Genomic DNA, 21792 nt, shown 5'->3' with positions numbered 1-21792 from the left:
TCCTCCACACTGAACCTGTGACAACCCTAAAACTGCTACCCAAGCACAAGGCATTCCTGTATCTCAGACCCACTCTCTGATGTGAAAAACACAACAGCAACAGAATTTCACATTTAAGCTGGGCTAGGCTTATGTCTAATCTAAGACCCTGGGAGACTGAGGCAGAAGGATCACACATTTGAGGCTAACATGCACTAGACCTTGTCTCAAAACATTAAGGGGCAGGGATGTAACACAGCAGTAGACTGCTTGCTCAACATGGGCAAGGCAAGGCCCTGGATTCGAGGGTCTTATTGCAGGGCTTGAGAGATGGCTCAGCTGAGTCTGAGTCCCCAGCGTCCATCTAAAGCTGAGGCTAAGAAGTCATTAGGAGTGAGGCCTGAGGGTTACGTCCACCTGTCATTCTGTCTTATTCTGTTTGTGTCTGATCCCACATGGGGAAAATCCTTTGAAAACAGGACCTGCTAACCAGGAAGACAGCCTGTCTTGATCAAGGTGAAAGGTGAAGACTGACACCTGAGGTTGTCCCGACCTCTACATGGACACTGTGGTACACACATACACACATGTACATACACACAGACATGCATACATCATATATACCATGTACACCAAAAAAAATCTACTCAGTACCCCATATTAGAGCATAAAATTATTTTAAACATTTTGTCAGCCCCTAAATTCTTTTTGAGGAAGACCAATGGCACTATAAATATTGAGCTATGCATTAAGTCAGATATGCAAGTACATAAATAAAGTAGAATTAGAAAGCCAAAACATCTAATACACAGAGCACCCAAAGTGCCACTCCATCAGACTAATGGCATTCCCAGGCCTGAGAGTTAACTGCATCACCTGCTTCCCAGTGTCCAGGATCAAAAAGTTACACATTCTTCCTTCTTAAGGGAAAAAAAAAAAAAAAAAGCATGCAACTTTCTCAAGGAAAAAGAAAAACACCATAGTATGCTGGTCTAGAAAATATTTCCCACATGGCTTAACTAAGGAGCAAAGAGCAGCAATACAGAAAATATCCTCCATTCATGCACACACAAATACAAGCGCAAATGAGCACACGGCTATTTTCTTGGTTTCTATTTTTAAAAAGGCTGTTAAAGGCCAAAGGCTCAGATTATGCCTGGCCTTCCTTCACTTCTCTTAGGATGCTAACTTCATACCAAGATGGCTCTCAGATAATGTATTCTGCAGAATTTCCCCAAATATCTTGCCCACATGCACACTTAGGAGATGGAGAAGGAGTCAGCTGTCCTCAGGGGTGAAGCTCTAGAGAACCCATGTCCTGCTGCTTTGGAAAGTGTAAGAGGGGCCCTCTGAGGCTGAACGACGCCTGAGGCCCCAGGTCACTAAGGAAGAATAGCCATATGCCTGTGCCTGGACCGGGCAAGTGTGTAGCCTCCCGGATGGGGAGGGCTGCGGAAACAAGAACACCATCTGCGGTGCACCTGATGAGGTCTGAACACAGAAAGCAAAGCCAGGGAAGACGGACTGTGGCCTCTGCACGGCTTTCCAGAGAAGGTCCTAGGAAACCGGAAAGGCCAAGGCAAGTCCAAGATGGGACATTAGTGGAAACCAGCCCAGGGAGGGAGCAGAGGTGACACCAGACTTGAACTCTCTAGTCTCAGACCACTAGAACCTAACTCTTCTAGAAAGTGCCCAAAGCCATCCCGTGTGATGTAGCCTTATCCAGACCTAATGTTCATGGTGTTATCTACCTCTGATGTCACTGCAGGTGACCACACCAGCCAGGGGCTTCAAACTTGATGTCCATTTCGTATAAGACATAGCATGTAAGGTTCCACACTGTTCACAGTTGCAGAGGATGCCTGTCAGGTTGGCCACTTCAGTTCTAGCATACTGCTGATGGATCCTTTGTGACTCTTCTGGTTGTGGGACACTAGAATTAACCTCTGTCCTCACAATCAAGAACACCATCACTTATCAGTGACACTTGTGTATATCAGATCTGGGTTTGGAGTGGGGAGACGATGGAACAAACCACCCCCCCCCCTTCAAAATACCTGTGACTTGCTGTTCTCATAAATGCATGGAAGGTTCCCAAGAATCTGTCTTCTTGGATTAGAAGACAGAGCAGGTGCCCGGGAGAGCCTATGCTCACGAATAGAGCTTTGCAAGCCATGCTTCCAACAAGCACACCCAGTGTAGTTAATGCTTGAGTGCTTACCCTCCGCAGGAACACTGTGCTACATTACCACAAAACTCACAGAAGGGGGTGCCGTTACTAGTTTACTAGCCAGGAAACAAACTCAGGCAGGTTCTTGAGGCCTGGTGAACTACAGAGCCAGAAGGTGGGCCCAAGTAGTGGAATTCCAGGCCCCATCCTATCACACTGGGTCTCAGTTTAAAGACCTGGAAAGAGAAAACTGGTTCACAAGGCAGATGTTCCCCAGGAAAAGAAATGAGGTTAGATCCTTCCCTTGGCTAACAAGCAGGGGTCTCACTTAAGATCCAGATATGTGCAATCCAGAGCTGAATATTCTTCAGAGCATCTACTTGCTGCTAAGAAGTGATGAGTGACATGAAATGCAGAACCACAGGACAGACCACAGAACTCTGAAAACAGGATATGGGCGCACCTTCCTGAGCATGTGCCACCCACTCCCCAGCTGCCCTTGTAGACTCTAGTGTGTTTTGATCTCTGCTATCACCAGCTTGCTGCATGACCCTCTGTCCATCTGTCGTTTTTAGGGTTTTTTTTTTTTTTTTAAGAAAAGACTCAAGGTACTTGTGGCCGGACACATCACTCCACCCAAGTCATAAAATAGGGTAGGTGGAGCCGGAAGGCACACTTGCAGATACCAGCAGCCAGGGAGAAAAGGGAAAAGTTCATGCTAGAAGCAACCTACAGGGGGGAAAGGAAGGAAATTCAAGCCCGTCTGCTTGCTAGAAGGATATTCTGAATTTCAGCCTTGCAAGACACGTCCTGCCATCACAAAGTCACTTCTTAGGAGCCAGGAGTAGAGATGCCATTCAAAGAGCAGGCTGAGGCTTTCTCCCTAAGAGGCCCGTTGTTGTCACTGTCCTTAGGGAGAGGGGTACTGGATGTGTGGACCAGAAATGACAGAAACACAGAGAAAACGCCGCCTTATAAAGGGACTCCCAGCTCCTCCTGTAGATCATAGCTTCCGACAAGCACAGACAAAGGCCAGCTGAGAGGAGCAAGGGAGACAGGACTTTCTGAAGCTCGCTCAGCCCCCATGGTGATAAGCGGTGAGCCCCACAACTGAGAACAATCAGCTTAGTGTCAGAAGCCCAACGTCAGGATGCAGGAAAGCCCTACAAGGTACCAAGATCAGAACAGGGTCCTGCTTCCAGCCAGACGTGGGAAACCTCAGTGCACAACCAAGTGAACACAGGAGCAACCGAAAGGCGGGAGAGCAAGCGCACGCTCCATGGGACTACTCTCTCATCCTGCGGCACTGAGGCCCCAGGGTCTCTCGTCCCCTTTCACCATGAACAGAGGTGTCGCAGCATGGTAATTGTCTGCATACAGTGGCCTCCAAATAAAATGGCCTGAATAAAAACCTCACTCTTGATTCCCAAAAGGAACCCAAGGGTGGGTTGCCCTCTGAATGAAGAGCCGCAACCCTGAGGACACTGGACCCCCTCCATTGCCCTGACTCCCTCATGCCCACCTTCCCAGCAGTCCCAAACCAGTTCTCATCAGGCTGGAAATTAAAAAGGCCTCAGCACCCCCTCCTTCCTCTTCCTCGCTCCCCTGTTTCCTTTTTTTTTTTTTTTTTTTTTAATATTTTATTAATTTATTCATATTACATCTCAATGGTTATCCCATCCCTTGTATCCTCCCATTCCTCCCTCCCACTTTCCCCCTACCCCCGTCCCCCTGTATATGCTCATAGGGTATCAAGTCTCTTCTTGGTAGCCTGCTATCCTTCCTCTGAGTGCCACCAGGCCTCCCCATCCAGGGGACATGGTCAAATATGGGGCACCAGAGTTTGTGTGAAAGTCAGTCCCCACTCTCCATTCAACGGTGGAGAATGTCCTGTCCATTGGCTAGATCTGGGTAGGGGTTCGAAGCTTACGGCACGTATTGTCCTTGGCTGGTGCCATAGTTTGAGCAGGACCCCTGGGCCCAGATCTGCCCATCATAATGTTCTTCTGGTAGGTTTCTAGGACCCTCTGGATCCTTCTATAGCCATGTTCATAGCGGCCTTATTCATAATAGCCAGAACATGGAAACAGCCTAAGTGTCCCTCAGTAGAAGAATGGATAAAGAAACTGTGGTACATTTACACTACGGAATACTACTCAGCTATTAAAAACAAGGAATTCCCTAAATTTGTGGACAATTGGATTGAACTAGAAATGATCATAATGAGTGAGTTCACCCAGAAGCATAAAGAGTCAAATGGTATATACTCACTTATATCTGGACACTAGCCCAAGGGGCATGTCCTGCTTCCTTTTCTAAACAGTCCTCATCAGCCACGTCTTACGGGGCCTACTGTGCTCCTATGAGCTGCAGGGAAAGAAGCCACTGTCTCCTAAGAGACTCAGAATAGGTGTGGTGACAGGTGCTGTGGCATGTGATGTACTCACATTTCCAATATTAGCTGAGCAAACAGTCAGTCACCTACAACAGACCCAGAGAAGAACGCATGGTGTCTTGTAGAATTCCAACAGTAAACATGCAGAGAGAATAACCAGGTGTCTCCAGTGACATGGGCAAACTGCTGAGTCACCATGGAAGCGACCTGGGGGACAAGTCTTCATTCATACATGCATCCATGTGCATGTAAGCTGGGCAATCATACTATCAACCACGGCCACATCACATTTTAGAGTGGATAGAGGCTCTGTTAGCAACCATACCCAGACTAGCCAGTCAAGCCAGGAGAAGCTGACCCTGTGCAGAGGCTCCTTTCCTGCTCTCCTCCTGCCACTAATAGGTGACCGTGAGTGCCCCTTGCTTAAGCATAGTGCTACTCACAACCAGCAAGCACTCCTTGAATTCCAGGCCTCCATGGAACAGCAAATACACTGGGCACGCCCACCTGCTCAGCATTACTGCTCCCCTGGGTTTGGGTAACCTGCTCTGGCTTTCAGGTCTGATGCCAACACTGTCAGGTCTGCACTTGCAACCCTTTACCCCCACATCCATCCTGGATCCCTGAACACCTGCGGAGTACCTCTAAGAAGCAACCTTGCCATCTTCCCACGGAGTCTAAATCACTCTTCGCCTTGACTCCACCACAGAGCAGATGTTGGAGCGCTCCTAAAATCCATGCTCTGGAACCCTAACCCAAATGCAATGGTGACTGGAAGTGGAGCATTGAGAAGGCAGTACCCAGAGTCAAGCCCTTGGGGAGCACGAAGGGAAGCCATTTTCCTCTCTGCCACATCAGGACACAGCAAGAGCTTATCTATAAACCTGAGTGCAGGCCCTTCCTAACTCCAAGCCTGCCAGACAACACTCTCATCTCCTAACTAAGAAGTGAACGCTCATCACGTACGGCATTCAACATCTGGCAGTCCAAATCAACAGCCACCCACACTTTCATGCCCAGGGGTGTCCCCTCCATTCTCCAATTAGAGTCTGTTCTGGATAACTTTATGTCAAACTGACACAAGCTAAAGTCACCTAAGAGGAAGGAGCCTCAAAAAGATGCCTCCATGAGGTCAGGTTGTGGACAGGCCTGTCGGGGGAGGCCCAATCCACTGTGGGTGGTCTTGGGTTCTGGGGTGGAAGTGAGGAACTGAGCAGGCCATGGAGCAAGCCAGCAAGCAGTGGCACTCAGTGGCCTCTGCATCAGCTCCTGCCTCCAGGTTCCTGTCTTGATTTCCTTTGATGAGGAACAGCAAACTGGAAGCGTAAGCCCAATAAACTTTTTCCTCTTCAACTTGTCTTTTGACATGGTGGTTCATGACAATAGTAGACAGATCTCAAAGCTCCGGACTGAATCCTCTGTCCACTATTATCTCATCTCTATGTCCTACCACTGATTAAAGCTAGCCCAGCACTTCAGGACCAAGCCTGGGACAAATTCTCTTCAGTTCTAATGGGACCAAAAGTCTGCCATTGGGTAGCCATGTCAACAGTCACGTATCAAGACGCCACCCTGGGAAAGCACACACGAGGAGTACTGTTGATACCTGCACATAGGCATGGTGCCTACACTTTACCTGCTGGCTCACTCTAGGGTCAGAAAGCAAAGATGACAACATCGTTTGAGTTCATGAGGGAAAAGAACATCTCACACGTCAGTTCCAGCCAACATCAAGTTCTTACTCTCTCTGTGCTCTGCTAGAACCAATAAATAATGCCCCGTGCCTGCAAAAGACCAAGGCCATGGCAATGCTTGAGATGTCCCATTCAACCACCATGGGAAGAACTCCTTGTTTTATTCCCATGTGTTTATCCACAAAACACAATCTTGCATTTATAGAAAGAACTTATAAATATATTCAACCACAGGAAATCGCTCACCCTAGAAGTCAAAATGGAGAGACAGCAAAGAAAGTCCTCTTGCATATAAACAAATGCCTAGGCCTCTGTATGAGAAACTATTTTTAACACCTAAGATGTTTTAAATTTTCTACTCGATAAATAAGAACTTGTCTGTTCAATACAGAATTTCAAACCTCATCACTTCTTCTCCATCTCAGGAACTAGTGACTTTTGTTTCCTGTTCCTGCTTGTATTCTTTGTGGTGGCAAACACTGGGCCAGGTATGATAAGACAAGACCCTGACAGTCAGCAACACTGTTCTAAGGTAGAGGTCAAGGGAAAAGAGTCCCAGTTGCAGATACATTCAAAGTACTTGCTCAGAAAGAATGAAGACGTGAGTCAAATTCCCAAGATATTAAAAGGCAGGTGTGGCCATATATATACCTGTATCCCAAGCACTGTGATGTGGCAGGAGGAGAAGCAAGTGTGTCGCTGGGCTTAGTGGCTACCAGGCTAGCGCCAGGTTCAGTAAGGGACTCTAGCTCAAGGGCATACGGTGAGGAATGATAGAGTGGGACTTCTGATATCCTCCTCTGGCCCCAACACCCAAATACATTCCTTCTCTCTCTCTCTCTCTCTCTCTCTCTCTCTCTCTCTCTCTCTCTCTCTCTCTCTCTCTCTCTCTCCCCTTTCACTCTCTTCTCTCCCTCCCTCCCCCATCTCTCTCCCTCCCTCTGTCTCCCTTTTACACACACACACACACACACACACACACACACACACACACACACACACCAGTTCTGAGTTCTCTAAAGCACCATCCCACATTGAATCCAATGCTAATTGTTGGAAACTCCCTGCTGAGCTATTAACTGCAGTGACACACTTCAGAGACAGAGTTGGGATACGAATTGATAGAGGACTACCAAATGAATCACCCACACACATAAAAAAAAACAATTTATTTCCATTTAAAAGGCCGTGTTGATCCACATGATGTTAGCAAGAGCGCACAGACCAAGTGTCTGACAGTTATTCTGAAGGGCTATAAATAGGCTGTTTTTGAAATTAGTCAGCTATGCACTCTGTTCTCCTCAAAGCACATGCATGCAACATGTTCCAGGCAGTAGACAGGCTGCCTGGTTTCTAGCAGAAATGGACCAGAGGGAAAAACAACAGTCTTGTTACAGTCATGGATCTCATCCATTAAATGTGAATCAGGAAGAGCACAAAGGATTGTAGTTTAGGGACACTGAGTCAAACATGCACTCCTTGGGCACATGTGAGGAGAGCCTCAAAGCCAAGTGCGTTTTTATTTTACTACAAACCGTATGAGCTGCTTATGGGTCACAGAACAAGCCACATCCCAGAGGACACTGGTCTTCATTCCCCTAACCCTCGAGTGCTCCTGTAACATGGCAACTAGTCTAGTAAACAGCTCTCAGCACACTCACTGTGTATCCTGTGCTGCAGAGGGCAGGGATGCCTGTAGCTTTAAGGAACCAAGGCTAACCTGGGCTGTGGGGGTGGGGGGTGGGGACATTGCACACCTTCTTCCTCCTCCTTCTGAAACATCTAAGGATTACTTTATTCACCACTGTCCCCATCTCCTAAAAAACAGAGACCACATCAGACATCTGATTCCTGTGGCTTTTGTAAGTATTATTTTACAATGTCAAATTCTTTTATCATTCCAGATTTCATCTTTTTTTTTTTTCAACACTTTATGGTCAGAGGCAAGATTTACTTGATACCAATTGTCTAGTCAGAAGCATGAACTTTAACTAAGACACTGTCTGTGGGAGGGATGCCTAGCTCTTAGCGCCATCATGGTGATGGTCCTTGTCGCAGTGTGGTTTCCAGAAGCACACTATGGCACCAACAGAATGGCATGCACACAGAAGGAACCAATCCGTTCCCATGCCCTTGCAATGCTGGCAGTATCCCCAGCCCTGACCGTAGTGTCAGGCTGCAGCTTGCTGGTGAAGTAAGCCAACGTCATTTGCTTCGGCATAGCCCTTTAAAAGGAGCGCACTCTACACTTCCTACTGGCAGTAACCCATCTTTCCCACCCTTAAGACTCAAGTTGAAAACTTCAACTTCTCCTGTGTTTTGGAAGAACTAAAGCAAAACTATGTCAGCTTTATCATTCTTCTCTTCTGCGTGTGTGTTGCCTGAGTATATGGGAAGGCCTGAGGTTGATGTCAGGTGTCTTTCATAATCATTATCTATTTCTATTTACAGACAGTCTCTGTTGCTCATCAGATCACTAGACTGGCTGGCCAGTGAGCACCCATGATCCTCCTTTTCCTGTCTCCCCAGTACAGCTTTTGAACAATTCTGGGTATCACATTCAGGTCCCCGGGCTTATACAACTAGTACTTTACCAACTCAGCCATCTTTCCAGCCCATCATTTTCATTTTCCTCTTCTTAAAAGAAGTGAATTTAGGTGTGTGGGTATGTGCATGCACACACGCATGTGTGCACATGTGCTGTGGATATATGTTTATATGCCATATGTATGTTGGTGCCCATGGAAGCCGAAAGAAGGCATTAGATCCTCTGGAGCTGTAGTTAAGATGGGTGTGACCCACCCAACATAGGGTCTGGAAACTAAACTTGAGTCCTTTGAAGGTCAGTAAGCAGCCATAGCCACTGAGCTATCTCTCTAGCACCCCCACCCCACCCCCACCCCTTTTTAAAGTAGATTAATGACTTACATTTTTCTAAGAAAAGTCTGGTTGTACACGTCCTTACACATCAGAAAATCTCAACTGGTTACTGAAGAAGATAAAAAGCGATGGTCTGTGACACCACAGGGGACTGTTCCTTATAATCTTATTCTATAAGCACCTAACAGCATAAACACACAGGAGTTAATATTACTATAAAACTTGACTTACAATAAGGCTAACCTGACACAAAAATATTTATAAAAGACAGTGCAGATGGCAATTATTAATGGTAGGAAGTACATTACATTCAATGACTAGAAAAGCCCAGGCATTCTGTTTTCTCTATTAAGTCTCTAATATCCTTCACCTGCTACAACATGGAGTTTGCCAGACACTTTGGCGGTGGGTCTCCTCTCACACGCACTAACTTGCTCATCAAACAATCTCTAATGAACTACTTAATTCAAGCAACCATCATCAATAGATGCTAACGACATTAGGAGAACGGTCGATGGATGGGGGAAATTCACAATGAAGGATTAAACTGCCAACATAGAAACCGGTTGGTCAATGTCCATATTGCTGTGAGTGACAGCCACACACTGGGATGATGCAACACAAAGCAGATGTTACTACCAACAAATTAGCCCTTCCCAAAGAGCTGACTGTGAACCCAGTGGAGGGGTGTGCTGAATTCCAGTGTGCAGACGCACAAGAACTCGTGGAACAAGTTTTCAAGGCAAACTAGTCAATCCAGGAAGTGGGCCAATTACTACAAAACTGACCAGGTTTCCTCAACAAACCAACAGCACAAGGAAGAAGGTTCTGAGAAAGAACAGCTGCGGTGGAACTAGCACATGCGGCTTGTGCACATTTTAAAGATTTGGCTTCAAAGAAACCAAGCATAATAAAGCTCCTGCTGTACTATTAAGAAATGAGGCCAATGTTAAGATGAAGACAAATTCAACAGCTCTCTGGGCTTCCTGCACACCTTGCCAGGTATTCAGTTGACAGTACCTTCAGTCACCCCTCGGGCAAAGGGCAAGGCCTAGCTCCAGAAATAAGCAAGGATGGTGTGCTCTGCCCAGCTCAGAAAGGAAAGTCTCTGAGGTCACAAGAACACGGGACAGGCCTGGGGATACCCCAAGAGGAAACTTCAGATCTTCCCACCCAGAAACTTTTGCAAATAAGTTTGTAGCAGTCCAGGGTTTTATCTGAAACTTATTCTTGTAGAAAGAGGAAAGTCAGTGCTTCAGGTAGAGAGGTCAGATCTGAAGTGAGCAAGATGCTGGGGGTTCAAAGAAAAGCTACTTAGATTTTGCATCACATCCTAAACAAGGCCCACTCTAGTGTCCCTACTTCCAGGCTGGGGGGTGAGGGGTGGAAGGTGGGGGAAAGAATTTGATTTGTTTTTCCACCAACTTCAGAGTCTAGCATCAGTCCTACTAATCTCTTAGAGGGGGAAAAAAAAAAGCAGACTCCTGCAGTTCAAACAAGTCAACGGAAATCTTTTTAAATTAAAATTGTTACTTTTTTCTTTTCTTAAAACCAGACTTTCTTAAAAAGAAATCCAAGGTTTTGGTTGTGACTCTGAACCAGCAAATTTCATTACACGTCAAGATCCTAAAAGACGGGAGGCACGCTGCCTTTGAAAAGCTAGTGCAACAATGCTGCAATTCCACTTTAGGAATTTAGAAAGTTGTGGAAGTAGCAAGGAACGCCATACCAGGAACCAGGGGTGAAATCTGGGTATAAAGTGTGTCCTTATTCCAAGCAGCTCACTGCTGTAAACAAGTCTGGCTCGTCAGAGCTTACCCCAGATAAACACACGTGACCAGCTCTTATTGATCTATTGGTGTGAATGAGTTGTTGAAAACATTTTCCCCAGCTTCAGAATACTTGTAATACATAAGGAATCCTTTTGTGAGAAGGCTATGAACTGTTCTAATAGGAAGGAATATTACATAGATAGAAAAATGTTCAAATATGCAGTTGGCACAAAGAGGAGAAAATACATTAATATCTAATGCAGTTATATAATCATCGTTCAAAATGACGATGCCTAATTAAATTCTATCCAGTAATAGTAAAGTCATAAATAGCCTCAGAGTACTTCATACAGAAAAGTATTTCTGGTAAACACCATATTTAAAACATAACTCAGGCATGCAAGCTCTCCCTAATGGCATAATTATGTGCTTTTAATCTGGTGCCACTCTGGTGTTACGCCTAAGAAAATTACCCCACAAAGGGATCGCTTTAAGACACCATAATCTCCATATGGTAAAGCCAAACTGAAAATCCGGGACAAACATTTTTCTTAAAGCTACAACTCCAGACTTATCTGCAAGCCTGTTTTCCCTACTGGAAGTCTCGGCTCTCTGGGAAACTAAGCCGTGCAGGCTTTAAATCAGGAGTCAGAAGAGCCCAGCGGGATGATGAAGAGACAATTCTATACCGACAAAGCCTGGTCCGTTCCGCCCCCTCCCGCCCCCCCGCCCGCCCCTGGGCAAGCTTTTTAGTCTCTCAGCACTTTAGACTCCTCCTTGGTCAAGCACTAACCAGAGAGCCACCCTCGTGGACGCAGAAGATCACAAAAGATATTCAAGTTCACAGAGCCATGCATTGGTGAACACTAACTTCTATTGTTATTAATGTCATCTTAAGGTTCTTCCTAATGATGTTTTCCCATCAGCACACGGTAAAACCAAGAATGCCCCTTAAAAGCATATGAATTATGAAACAATGAAACTCAAAACATTATGTAGCTGAAGGAAGTCAACCCAATAGCCTATACTGTGTATTCCATTTTTCCAAAATTTCTGAAATGGCAAAACTCTGTAGAGGCAGAAAGAGAGCTGTGGTTGCCTAAGGCTGAGGATGAGAATAGGAACTGACTGCAGAATCTAAAACTGAGCTGAGCTGAGAGCTGCCAAGCCTACACTCTATGAAAAAATATGAACTAATACATTGATAATGGGTGAATTCAATGAAGTATAAATTATACATCAACAAAGGTGTACTGTTAAAAAAAAGAAAAAAAAAAAAAAAGCAGACGTTTCCAAAGTGTTCGGAAGAAACTTCAGATCCACCTGCCATCCTCATTCAGATATAGGCAGTGGGAAAAACGAGATGAAAAGGCAGCTGCTCCAATAAATCCTAATCTCAATCCCAGCCTCTTCCAGGACAGCCTCTACTCCTTGGCTTCCTGGTCTGTGACACAAGAATAAGGTGACACTCATTTCCGAGGCCACAGTGTATCATGAAGATAATGCTCAGCCAATGTTTCTCTTCCAGTCTTTCTCTTCTCGTGGCTCACCTGGTGGCAGGGTCCTGTGTAGGTGTCACTCATGATTCTATTGCTGCCAATATCAACTCCAAGTCATTAGCATGTCATTGTGGCCCTATCTTCAAATTACATCACCCAGCTATTTCTCGCCAGCTCCATACAGTAAGTCGCCAGAGCATCTCTAGGGATACAGCTGAGCATCTGCTTCTACTGACCTTCCTGTGTCTATGCTGGAGCCTCAGGAACCACCGATACTCTCCATACCGGGAGAGACAGGCATAAAACGCAAAGCCATCTCTTCCGCCAGGACTCTCCCATGACTTCTGTATCAGCCAGTTTCCTCACCATGGGACCTCATCTGGAAGCCTTCCTCCTGCCTGCCCACCTGGCTCCATCTGTATTAGCCTTCCAGTGGTTCCTTCTATAGCCAGCACCCGTGGACCTCAGGCCCTTTACTCTACCCAGACTGGAGTGGGCTACATGGGCTTGTTCCCTTTGTTCAAACTCAAAGTAGGGCCTTCCCCCTATTGAAAGCATCACTCCCTCTCTGGCAGGTTGCAGCCCAGCCGGACTTGTTTCCTCAGCAGCACAGCTGTAAGAACTACCTCATCTGTGTATTTATTCACTGCCTATCAGCCACTAGCACACTAATTCCATACATGTGAGACTCTGGTCTGTCCTGTGCCCAGATCCTAGAGTCTGCAATACAGATTGGCACATCCCAGCATTCCCTAATGCTGAATGAACAAGCCTCATAAAGCATTTCGCATTAGGTCTACTAGACAGGACACTTCCAATAACTGTGAGGTGGGAGTAACTACACTTCCCGTCTGTGCATATGTTGCTCTCACTGATTTTACAGATAAGAACAGAGGATCCCTAACAGGCCACTGTCAGACTTTACTCTGTTTCCAGTTCCATGAGCACAGAGCAATTGACCTGGGCCCAACATAGCAGGACCTGTAGGAACTGCAGTGCTTTTTCCTCACCATTCCATTCACTCTGCCTCCTTACACCAACCATCTCCTAAGGGGTGACCCACGTTCTGAGCTCCCCCACCCCACCCTGAGGGAGAATGCTCTACAGCAGCAGCTGCAGCTGACAGTCAAGGGTATGTCATCAGGTATAAAATACACGATGGTAACAGTGAGAGGTAGGGACGTGGAATGACCTCAGCTTACAGAGGAGAAAGCTGAGCAGCCTATCTCACACCATACACTAACTCCCTGCGAGCCTGGCTGCAGTCTAGGCTTCTCTCTTTCAAGCATACTGTAGTATTCAGTGCAACCACAGAAGAAAGAGCAAGGGAGGAAGGGAGAGACTGAGGAAGAACTTTTGTCACATTTGTGCCCACAGTTGTACTGATTTCAAATGACATCAGTTTTTTAGGGGAAGAGCACTATACATCTATATAAAGATGTCCACAATGATATTCATAACTTGTCAGGACATAGGAATTTTCCTATCTCTTCTTGGATAGTCATAAACAACCTGGGTTCACTTATCAACTGTGGGGTCCTGTGCTATAAGTATGAGAGGTAAAAACTCATTAGCGGGCACTAGAGGTGGCGGAGGCAGCAGCTGGGCCCCTGGCTTGAGGACACGGTCAAGTCAGTGAGTTCTTGCAAGTTGGAATCGCAGCCTCTAAAAACGGCAGATAATTTGGACGTGATGCAGGGGACTCAGCCAGCTTCCTAATGCAGTGCTCAGCAAGAATGGTTTTGTGTTGCTCAAAGGCGGGCCATGTGAGATCGTCAAGATGTCTACTTCAAAGACTGGCAAGGATGGCCATGCCACGGTCCATCTGGTTGGTATTGACATTTCTACTGGGAAGAAATGTAAAGACACCTGCCCATTGACTCATGGTATGGATGCTCCCAACATCAAAAGGAATAACTTCCAGCTGATTGGCATCCAGAGTGGGTACCAGGACAGTGGGGAGATACGAGAGGACCTTCGTCTGCCTGAGGGAGACGTCGGCCAGGAGGCTGAGCAGAGGTATGACTGTGGAGGAGAGATCCTGATCACAGTGCGGTCTACCATGACAGAGGAGACAGCTGCTGCAATCAAGGCCTTGGCAAAATAAGTGGCTCCTAGCGTGGCGGTGGTGGCACAGTGATCCTTGAGCCTACATAGGCCCCTCCCCAAGCCAGGTCCTGCTCTGGCTGGACCCTTGGCTGGACTCCTATACAACTTACTTGATGTTTTATTTTGGTTTCCTCACCCCTTCAACTGTCAGGGAGATCCTGCCCTTCATTTAGGCAGGAATGGGGGAGCCATGGCTTTGGTGAAGCTACCCACCTCTTCCCACGCAACCCTGCTTGTAGCTTAGGTTCATCTCTCCCCGCCCCCTTTTCTTTTTAATCCAATTTGGAAATCAGAAAGCTGTGGATTCTGGCAACCAGTCTTGCGCCCTTTATCCCACTTATCCCTGGTCTGGTCCCCTGTTTTCACCCCGCAAGTATCACTTACACAGACTAGACACCAGCCCCCTTCCCTGCCTATGTCTCTTCCCAAACCCCTTTAGGGGTGGTGAGAAGAGGTGGGGGGTGGGGGGACATGATCCATGCCCCCATGGGCTTTACCTTGTCCTGCAGGTGCGCTCTCTCTCTCTCTCTCTCTCTCTCTCTCTCTCTCTCTCTCTCTCTCTCTCTCTCTCTCTCTCACACACACACACACACACACACACACACACATTTGTTAAAAATCAAACCTGAGTAAAACTACAAGTTTAATACAAAAAACAAACTCATTAGCATCCCTCAGGCTCAGACACCTTAAGAGCCTTCCACTCTCAGGGCGTACACACTCAAGAACGTCGGTGTCAGGCTTCCACGGCCCTCGTCTCTTACATGCCTGGTTATGACACTTCGGGAAGAACGCCAAAAACCTAAGTCCAAGAATAGAACACAACGTGGAACTTCTAATACCACAACCGGGTTATGGTTGGAACTCTCCAGGTACAGGACAAGAGAAGCCAGATGAAGAGATGGACAGAGTCCCTGCCTCTACAAGCATCCCTGTGGCAGCGCGTGACATGCTTCCTTACTACAACCCTGTTACAAGGCGGAAGTGAAATACCAACTCCAGTGCCTAGCCCATTTTAATTGGGTTTTTCACTCCTGAGGTTCTTGACAGATTTGGAGCTGAGCCCTCTTTAGCTAAACGGCTGGCAGGTCGTCACTAATTCTGCAGGCTGCCCTTTCACCTTGCTCTCAGCTATCTGCGCTGCAGCTGGTGCTTTGATGGGGTTCCATTTACTTCGGGGTCTTCTTCGGGTTTGTTTTGTTTTGTTTTGTTTTTTTCTTCTGTTCTGTCTGTCACATCCATGAAATCACTGCTAAGGCCTGTTTTCTAGAAGTTGTATGCAAACACCTAAATACTAACAGGCTGGGTTTGGACAAATGTAGTACACACTTACAATGGAATACAATTCAGCCTACAGGATATTGCAACCTTGATGAAGCTTGAAGGGGTTACACCGAGTGAGGAAAGCCACAGCCTCATTTCTGTGACATATTTTAGAGTTCACAGACTCAAAGGGAGCGTGATGGTTGAAAGTGGCCAAGGAGAGAGGGAAATGGGACTGGCCAGTCAATCCACCATCTTAAGAGGGCAGCTGTTCAGGCAGGGCCAAGCTTGTGGTCAAGCGAGAATGTACACGGCAGGTATCCTCCTGCCTCTGCCTCCCTGGACCTAAGTTACAGGTGTACGCTGCCCAGAGGTTTTTCCCTGGGTGCACAGGATCCGAATTCAGCTTCTTATGTTTGTACAGGAAGTGCTTTTTTGTTTTTTGTTTTTTGGGAGTTTTTTTGTTTTGTTTTGTTTTGTTTTGTTTTTTACCAGCTGAGCCATCTCTGAGTGACCTATATTGAAAAACCTTTCAGTGCATTTTTAAAAAGCCACAGACGCCAACAGGAAAGCATAAACACCTGCCATCTGGCCCCAGGGACCATGCCTTGGGAATACCTTTGCCTCATGGCTGTCTCTGCAGGGCCATAGGCGGTCGGTATTACCCAATTCAAGTTAGTCCTCACACATGAGAAAACTTCACAGCGTTACGTGACTTGCTAGAGGTCACCAAACTGTAACCTGTATTCCATCCTGTTATAGGGAAATCTTAATAATTCATTCTTAGGAAGCTTACAGAGCCCCAGCAAATTCCCTAACTAAAGCTTTCTGTGTCTTATGACCAGCAAGGGCTTAACCAACAGCAGCCCAGGCAGGTGGACTAAGGAGGGCCTCCTTAATCCCCGCAGTGCAGTGCGCTCTACCACCACTCCATGACTGCACCATGGAGGCCTGTGAAAGCCTGTCACCAACGCTAATGCACATCTCCCTCACACACGTGTGTCTCGCTCACGCAGGCACGCACGCACCACTACAGAGGGCAGACAACCACAGGCCCAGCTATACGCCTGCCCTTTGCCTGATACGCCGCTTTGAGTGACGTCGTTAGTAGAACTGCCCTGTGTTCCTCTGACGTAAACACACTCCTCATGAACCTGTCCCTTCTTCCTTCCTGTACAGAACTGAGCTTAGGAATACTCTGAAGCTGGTTCTATTTCCCCACAAGCTCCTCCAGCTACCTCTTCATCTGTAATTGAGCCTCCAGATGTGAGGGAAAACACAGCTGTTGTCGGCTGATTCCTATGTAATACCTGTATTCATTTCTCAGAATCTCTGTAAGTCAGCAGGCCATGTCACTACAACAGTTGACTTCTGGGGCTGCTGGCCCAGAGGTTTACCTTCAGTGGGGACAATGAGACAGACTGTGACATCTCTCAGTCATCCCTTGAAACTGTCCCTACAGCCCAGTTAAATTCTAGACAAAACACAGCAGTCCACCTCATCACTTAGCTCAGCAAGCAGGCTTGGACCACTTGTGCTCTCAGCCCCAGCATCAGCCTTCACAGGTTCGAAACAATCCCCCATCTTTCCCTGTAGTTTCTCTCATTCTTTCTAAGACAGCTTGAATCAAAACGTGCTAACCTCTATTCACAGCTCTGAAAGTAGCGGCTAGTAAACATGTGGGGTCGCCTTGTACAATTCTTAAAATAGCACCTTTATCTACCCTGCAACAAGGGCCTAGCTCGTCTTGTTAACTACCATAAACCCAGTCAGTGCCTGGCCTCTAAGCAGCGATACAGAGCCTCCCCAGCGACCTCAGAAAGGGCCCCCATTGATTTACCATGTCTAAAGGTAACCCAAGCCAGCTTCCCAAATAAATGTATTTCTTTCATGGACAAGGCACAGAACCCATGGATACTAGACGGATAAAAGCATCCATTCCTTTAAGTGGACTCCCATAAGTACTCGGGGTGAGGAAACATTCAGATGGAAAAGGCCAGCACTTCTCCACAGGAAGGAAAAGAGAAAATAATAGATTGCTTCAAGCAGGAAAACCAAGAACAGGCCAAGATTAGACAAGGGAAGACATGAGGAAATGAGAAGTTCCCCGTGGGACCATGCCGAGACTAGGCATAGCCGTGGAAGCCCACACAGAACCCCACCCCACAGCAGCTTTCCCTCCTAGCCCAGTAAGCAGCCAGTGAAGCCAGTTTCTCCCCAGCTCCTCTTCTAGACTCATTAGGGCATATCTGGACTTCCACAACCGTCTGAAAATCCGGATCTCACTGAACCAAACTCCCAGGTCCACTCTCTCCAAAGACTCCTGCACACTGAATTCTGGGAGGCAGGGGCTTTCAGACATGAATGACACTAACTAAGCCACAGCACTCACCTGTGTCCCCTTTCAGTGACACGGAAAATCTACCTTTCCATCATTACAGAGAAAATCAGTGAAAATCCTTCCTACCTTTACTTCGGGCATTTTAAAGGAAATCAGAGCTGTGAGTGGGTGAGCAGCAGCACCTGTCTTCCTACAGGTGGGCAACGTGATTTCTCTGAGCGTCTCTCAAGTATAAAACCGCATTAGAAACGGACTCTCTGGCAGCTGGCTCTTGTCCTACATGGCAACAGAACCCAAGGGGGAGACTCCTAAACTCTGACCCGAGGTCCAAGTTGGCTGTGCCGCTCACACTGTCCAAAGATCCACAGCAGGGGTGGAAAACAAGAGCTGGGCACACTGCTGTTTCCTCCTGCCCTTTCTTCCAACTCTATCACGTGGCGAAATAGCACAGAGAGCTACAGCGTGCTAAATATTCCGCCCTCCACTTAGGGGTCAGTACAGCCCTGCAACTACTCCAAGAGTGCACGCACATTAGGGAACCCCAAAGTACAGATGGAAAACTCCAAATGGGAGGAAGAGCCGCAAAACCATGTACCTGATAGCATACAGCCACAACTTCCTCCTCGTGATGTCTCCCGGCTTCAGAAACTATTGCATCATCCCCTCAACACCCTACTTCTCAAGGGCTGTCTCAATGGCTTCTTTCTACTTTGCATATTAAAGAATTCAAAGATCAAAACTGTTACAAGAGGGAAAATAAAAGTAATGACAAGCACTTCCACTGGCCAAGTCTGTAGCTGAACGGCCTTTTAGACACTCAAAACTCCTCACTGTGCAATGGAAACTTACTTTACTTTCTCGGAGCAAACTCCGTCTGAAGCATGCGTGCTGCAGATGGAAAACCACTGCTGTTCTTTCTACAAAGCAGCTCTTTCCAGCGTGTATTTCTCATGAACCTCAGAATGTTTTTAAAGTAAGAAGACTTATTTGCTTTTTAAAGTCAGTCCCAAGCTCCTCCTGAAATCCAAAGAGAATAGATATATGTACACACATATCTCCCATAAAGCCTTTTCTGAGCTCTCTCCGGTCAACTGTAGAGCACATTCCTTTTTCTTCATCTTCCCTCTCCTGTCTGAAGAAGTAGTTACTGGCAAGGCTCGGAGAAAATATTCCAAAACAAGTTGTTGCTCTAATCCTTTATGAAAGTGGCAAAGGGATATTTCAAAGTTGTCATTATTAAATGCCATAGTTTAGACAAGTGTAAAAGTTAAGAATTGATAATGTGTTCATTTAGTCTCTCTCTCTCTCTCTTTACACACACACACACACACACACACACACACACACACACACTCACTCACACACTTACTTCCCTACCACGAATGAAGCAAGCATGCCTTTATCCTCAGTTGTGTTTGGGTGATGGCTACACAAGTGACCTTTTTTCTGTTTTTTGAAATTTTCACGAATATATATGATTATATAATTGGAAGTGTAAATCCTGTAGCTACAAACATTTAGAACCCGTCTGTAGATGGGCATCTCTGACAGGATTTTTTTTAAACAACTTTAACAGTTAACATGTCCAAACGCTAGAAGGGTGGCATACCTAAGAGGAAGGCGCTGGCCTACCTGTTAGCAAAGAGGCGCAAATTCACAAAGTCAAGTCTAATGTGCCTCCTTCTGTTCCTGTGTTGGCCTCTTCAGTATTCTAAGTAACTTCACTTAGCAGTACTAGAGAAAAATCCTTCTGAGAAGGGACTGGTATGGTTGGTGTCTGCACTTCATCCTCTCAACAAGAACCCTCCACATTTCAAAGCAAGCTGGGACGCTCCACTTCCCACACACATGTCAAAACTTGGCTCTAACGCATCAGATTACCTCCCAGTCATGCAGAAATGTTTCAGGAGGCAATCACGGAGCCCAAGGAGCCTCCTGCCTTTACTGGACTCAAAGAGGCACAGCAGAGTCCAACATAGAAAAGTTACTTGCAGAAAGGAAACAGTGTCACCACCACCTTTCAAAGCGGTGCGACCCCGCCTTTGTCTGCCAGGCAGGGGCTGGCGTCGGGACGCTGACCCCATCCTGCCGCCGGGGCAGGCAAGGCGGGCTTCTGGCCGTGGGCAGCGCTGTCGCTGCAGCCTGGGTCTCGGGGTCTAGGTCTGCTGGCCAAGGATGCAACAATGAACCCAGCAGTTGCCTGGGTTCCCTCCTCTCCAGGGGCCCCTCCGCCCCAGCGCCCCTCGATCGGGGCCGCCGCCCTGGCCCTGCACCCGCGACCTCCCCAGGCAGCGCAGGGCCACCAGGCTCCCCGCCACTCGCTTGCGCCCGAGGGACTGCGTGCCCACCCCGTGCTGCAGGCCGACGGCAGGATCCCCCGGCCAGGGTCAGGCCGACGTCGCTATCTCCCGGCGGGCGGCCGCCTCGCAAGCCCCTCGTCTTTGTGTAAGAAGTAAGTGTGGGGCCAGCCTACCTCGCACAAAGGCGCGCTGCTGCCCGCACGCTCAGCCGCTGGCGGTGGTACCCGGCGCCCGGGTCGCCGAGGCGGAGAGAGGGCGGTTCCGACGGCGGTTGCAAACGCCGGACTCCGAAGCCCGTCCGGCTCTGGGCGGCTCTCACACCCCGCGGCCCCGCGCGTCAGAATTAAGTGGTGGGGCGGGCCGGGGGCGGGGCCGCTGAGTCATAACCAAGCCACGCCCCAAGTCCGAAGTCACGCCCCGAACATCCGACCACGCCCCCTCCCAGTGTTCAGCTTTAGTTGGCCCTGGTGGGATGTAGGTGGGTGCTCTGGGTCATGGGTCAGGTGGCAGGGGCCTCTGTAGTGTTGCTTTACTTCGGCTAGCTTAGGGACCCAGGAAAGAAGAGCAGGAAGGAAAAATTGTCATCTGTCTAATGGAAGGAGACAGATTCAAGTTCACTGGGCCCACAATGTAAAATATGTACCTGTTTGTGTATTCTCTCATCTTTCTGTTTCTGTCTTTGTATATATGGGTCTCTATGTCTGTGTCTCTCTCTTGCTCTTTGTTTCCCCCTCTGTCTTTCTGTCTCTCTCTGTCTCTTATGTCTCTCTGTGTGTCCCTGTGGCTTTCTTGCTGTTTTTGTGTCTCTGTGTTCTCTTTCTCAGCCTCTCTCCCTCCCTCCCTCTCTCTCTCTCTCTCTCTCTCTCTCTCTCTCTCTCTCTCTCTCTCCTTTCTCTTTTTCTCTCCAGTCCGTTGAAATTCTGCCAAATATTTTTTGCCAAGTCAAGTGAAGTCTCAGAACCCATTTTCCTCCCCCACCCTCATCAAAGGGCAGTTGGAGATTTAAATCAAGGAAGGATTTTTCCTGATCTTTTTAAAAATTCTCTCTAATTTTTGTTCTCTGTCTCTCTTACATCGAGTTGTTTGCCTGGCCAACCCAAAGATTCTAAGATTACTATCTACCTGAATCACAGCAACTACAAAAGCAGGACCTGGCTACAGTGAAAATACCGCCAGCAGGTTGATGCAGTCTATACCAAAAGCTCTTTAATTTTCTTGGCAACAGATGACTAAGGACTCATTTAATAGGAAACTTTTCTGACTCAAAAGAGCTTAGGTCATATTTGCAGGCTCTCAGTGGATTTCAGTGATCAAATTACTTATTCCAGAGGTATCTGCCCTACACGGTGCCCTCAGCCAGCTCCTGGGCACCCTCCCAACCCACAAGTAC

At 47.3% G+C, this 21792-nt stretch overlaps 1 protein-coding gene across 3 annotated transcripts in view; it reads right to left on the bottom strand.

The window, feature by feature from the left end:
• LOC127193968 (protein FAM107B) overlaps window positions 1-20731 on the bottom strand; it is a 65528-nt gene extending 44797 nt beyond the window's left edge. The window contains exon 1 of one of the 3 annotated variants that reach the window (XM_051151324.1): window positions 20576-20731. Coding sequence is in view for 1 of the 3 variants with exons in the window: in XM_051151323.1 (XP_051007280.1) it covers window positions 18698-18707 (10 nt within the window). In the remaining 2 variants the exon portion in view is untranslated. Of the gene's footprint in view, window positions 1-18697; window positions 18721-20450 lie in introns of those variants that run through there. The other 2 variants (XM_051151326.1, XM_051151323.1) reach the window with 2 other exon arrangements.
• Between the last annotated feature and the right edge of the window lie 1061 nt (window positions 20732-21792).

The sequence above is a fragment of the Acomys russatus genome, chromosome 9 (genome assembly GCF_903995435.1).
Source record: "Acomys russatus chromosome 9, mAcoRus1.1, whole genome shotgun sequence".
Lineage (NCBI taxonomy): Eukaryota > Metazoa > Chordata > Mammalia > Rodentia > Muridae > Acomys > Acomys russatus.
Note: the sequence above shows the minus strand (reverse complement) of the source record. Positions and strands in the feature narration are given on the sequence as shown.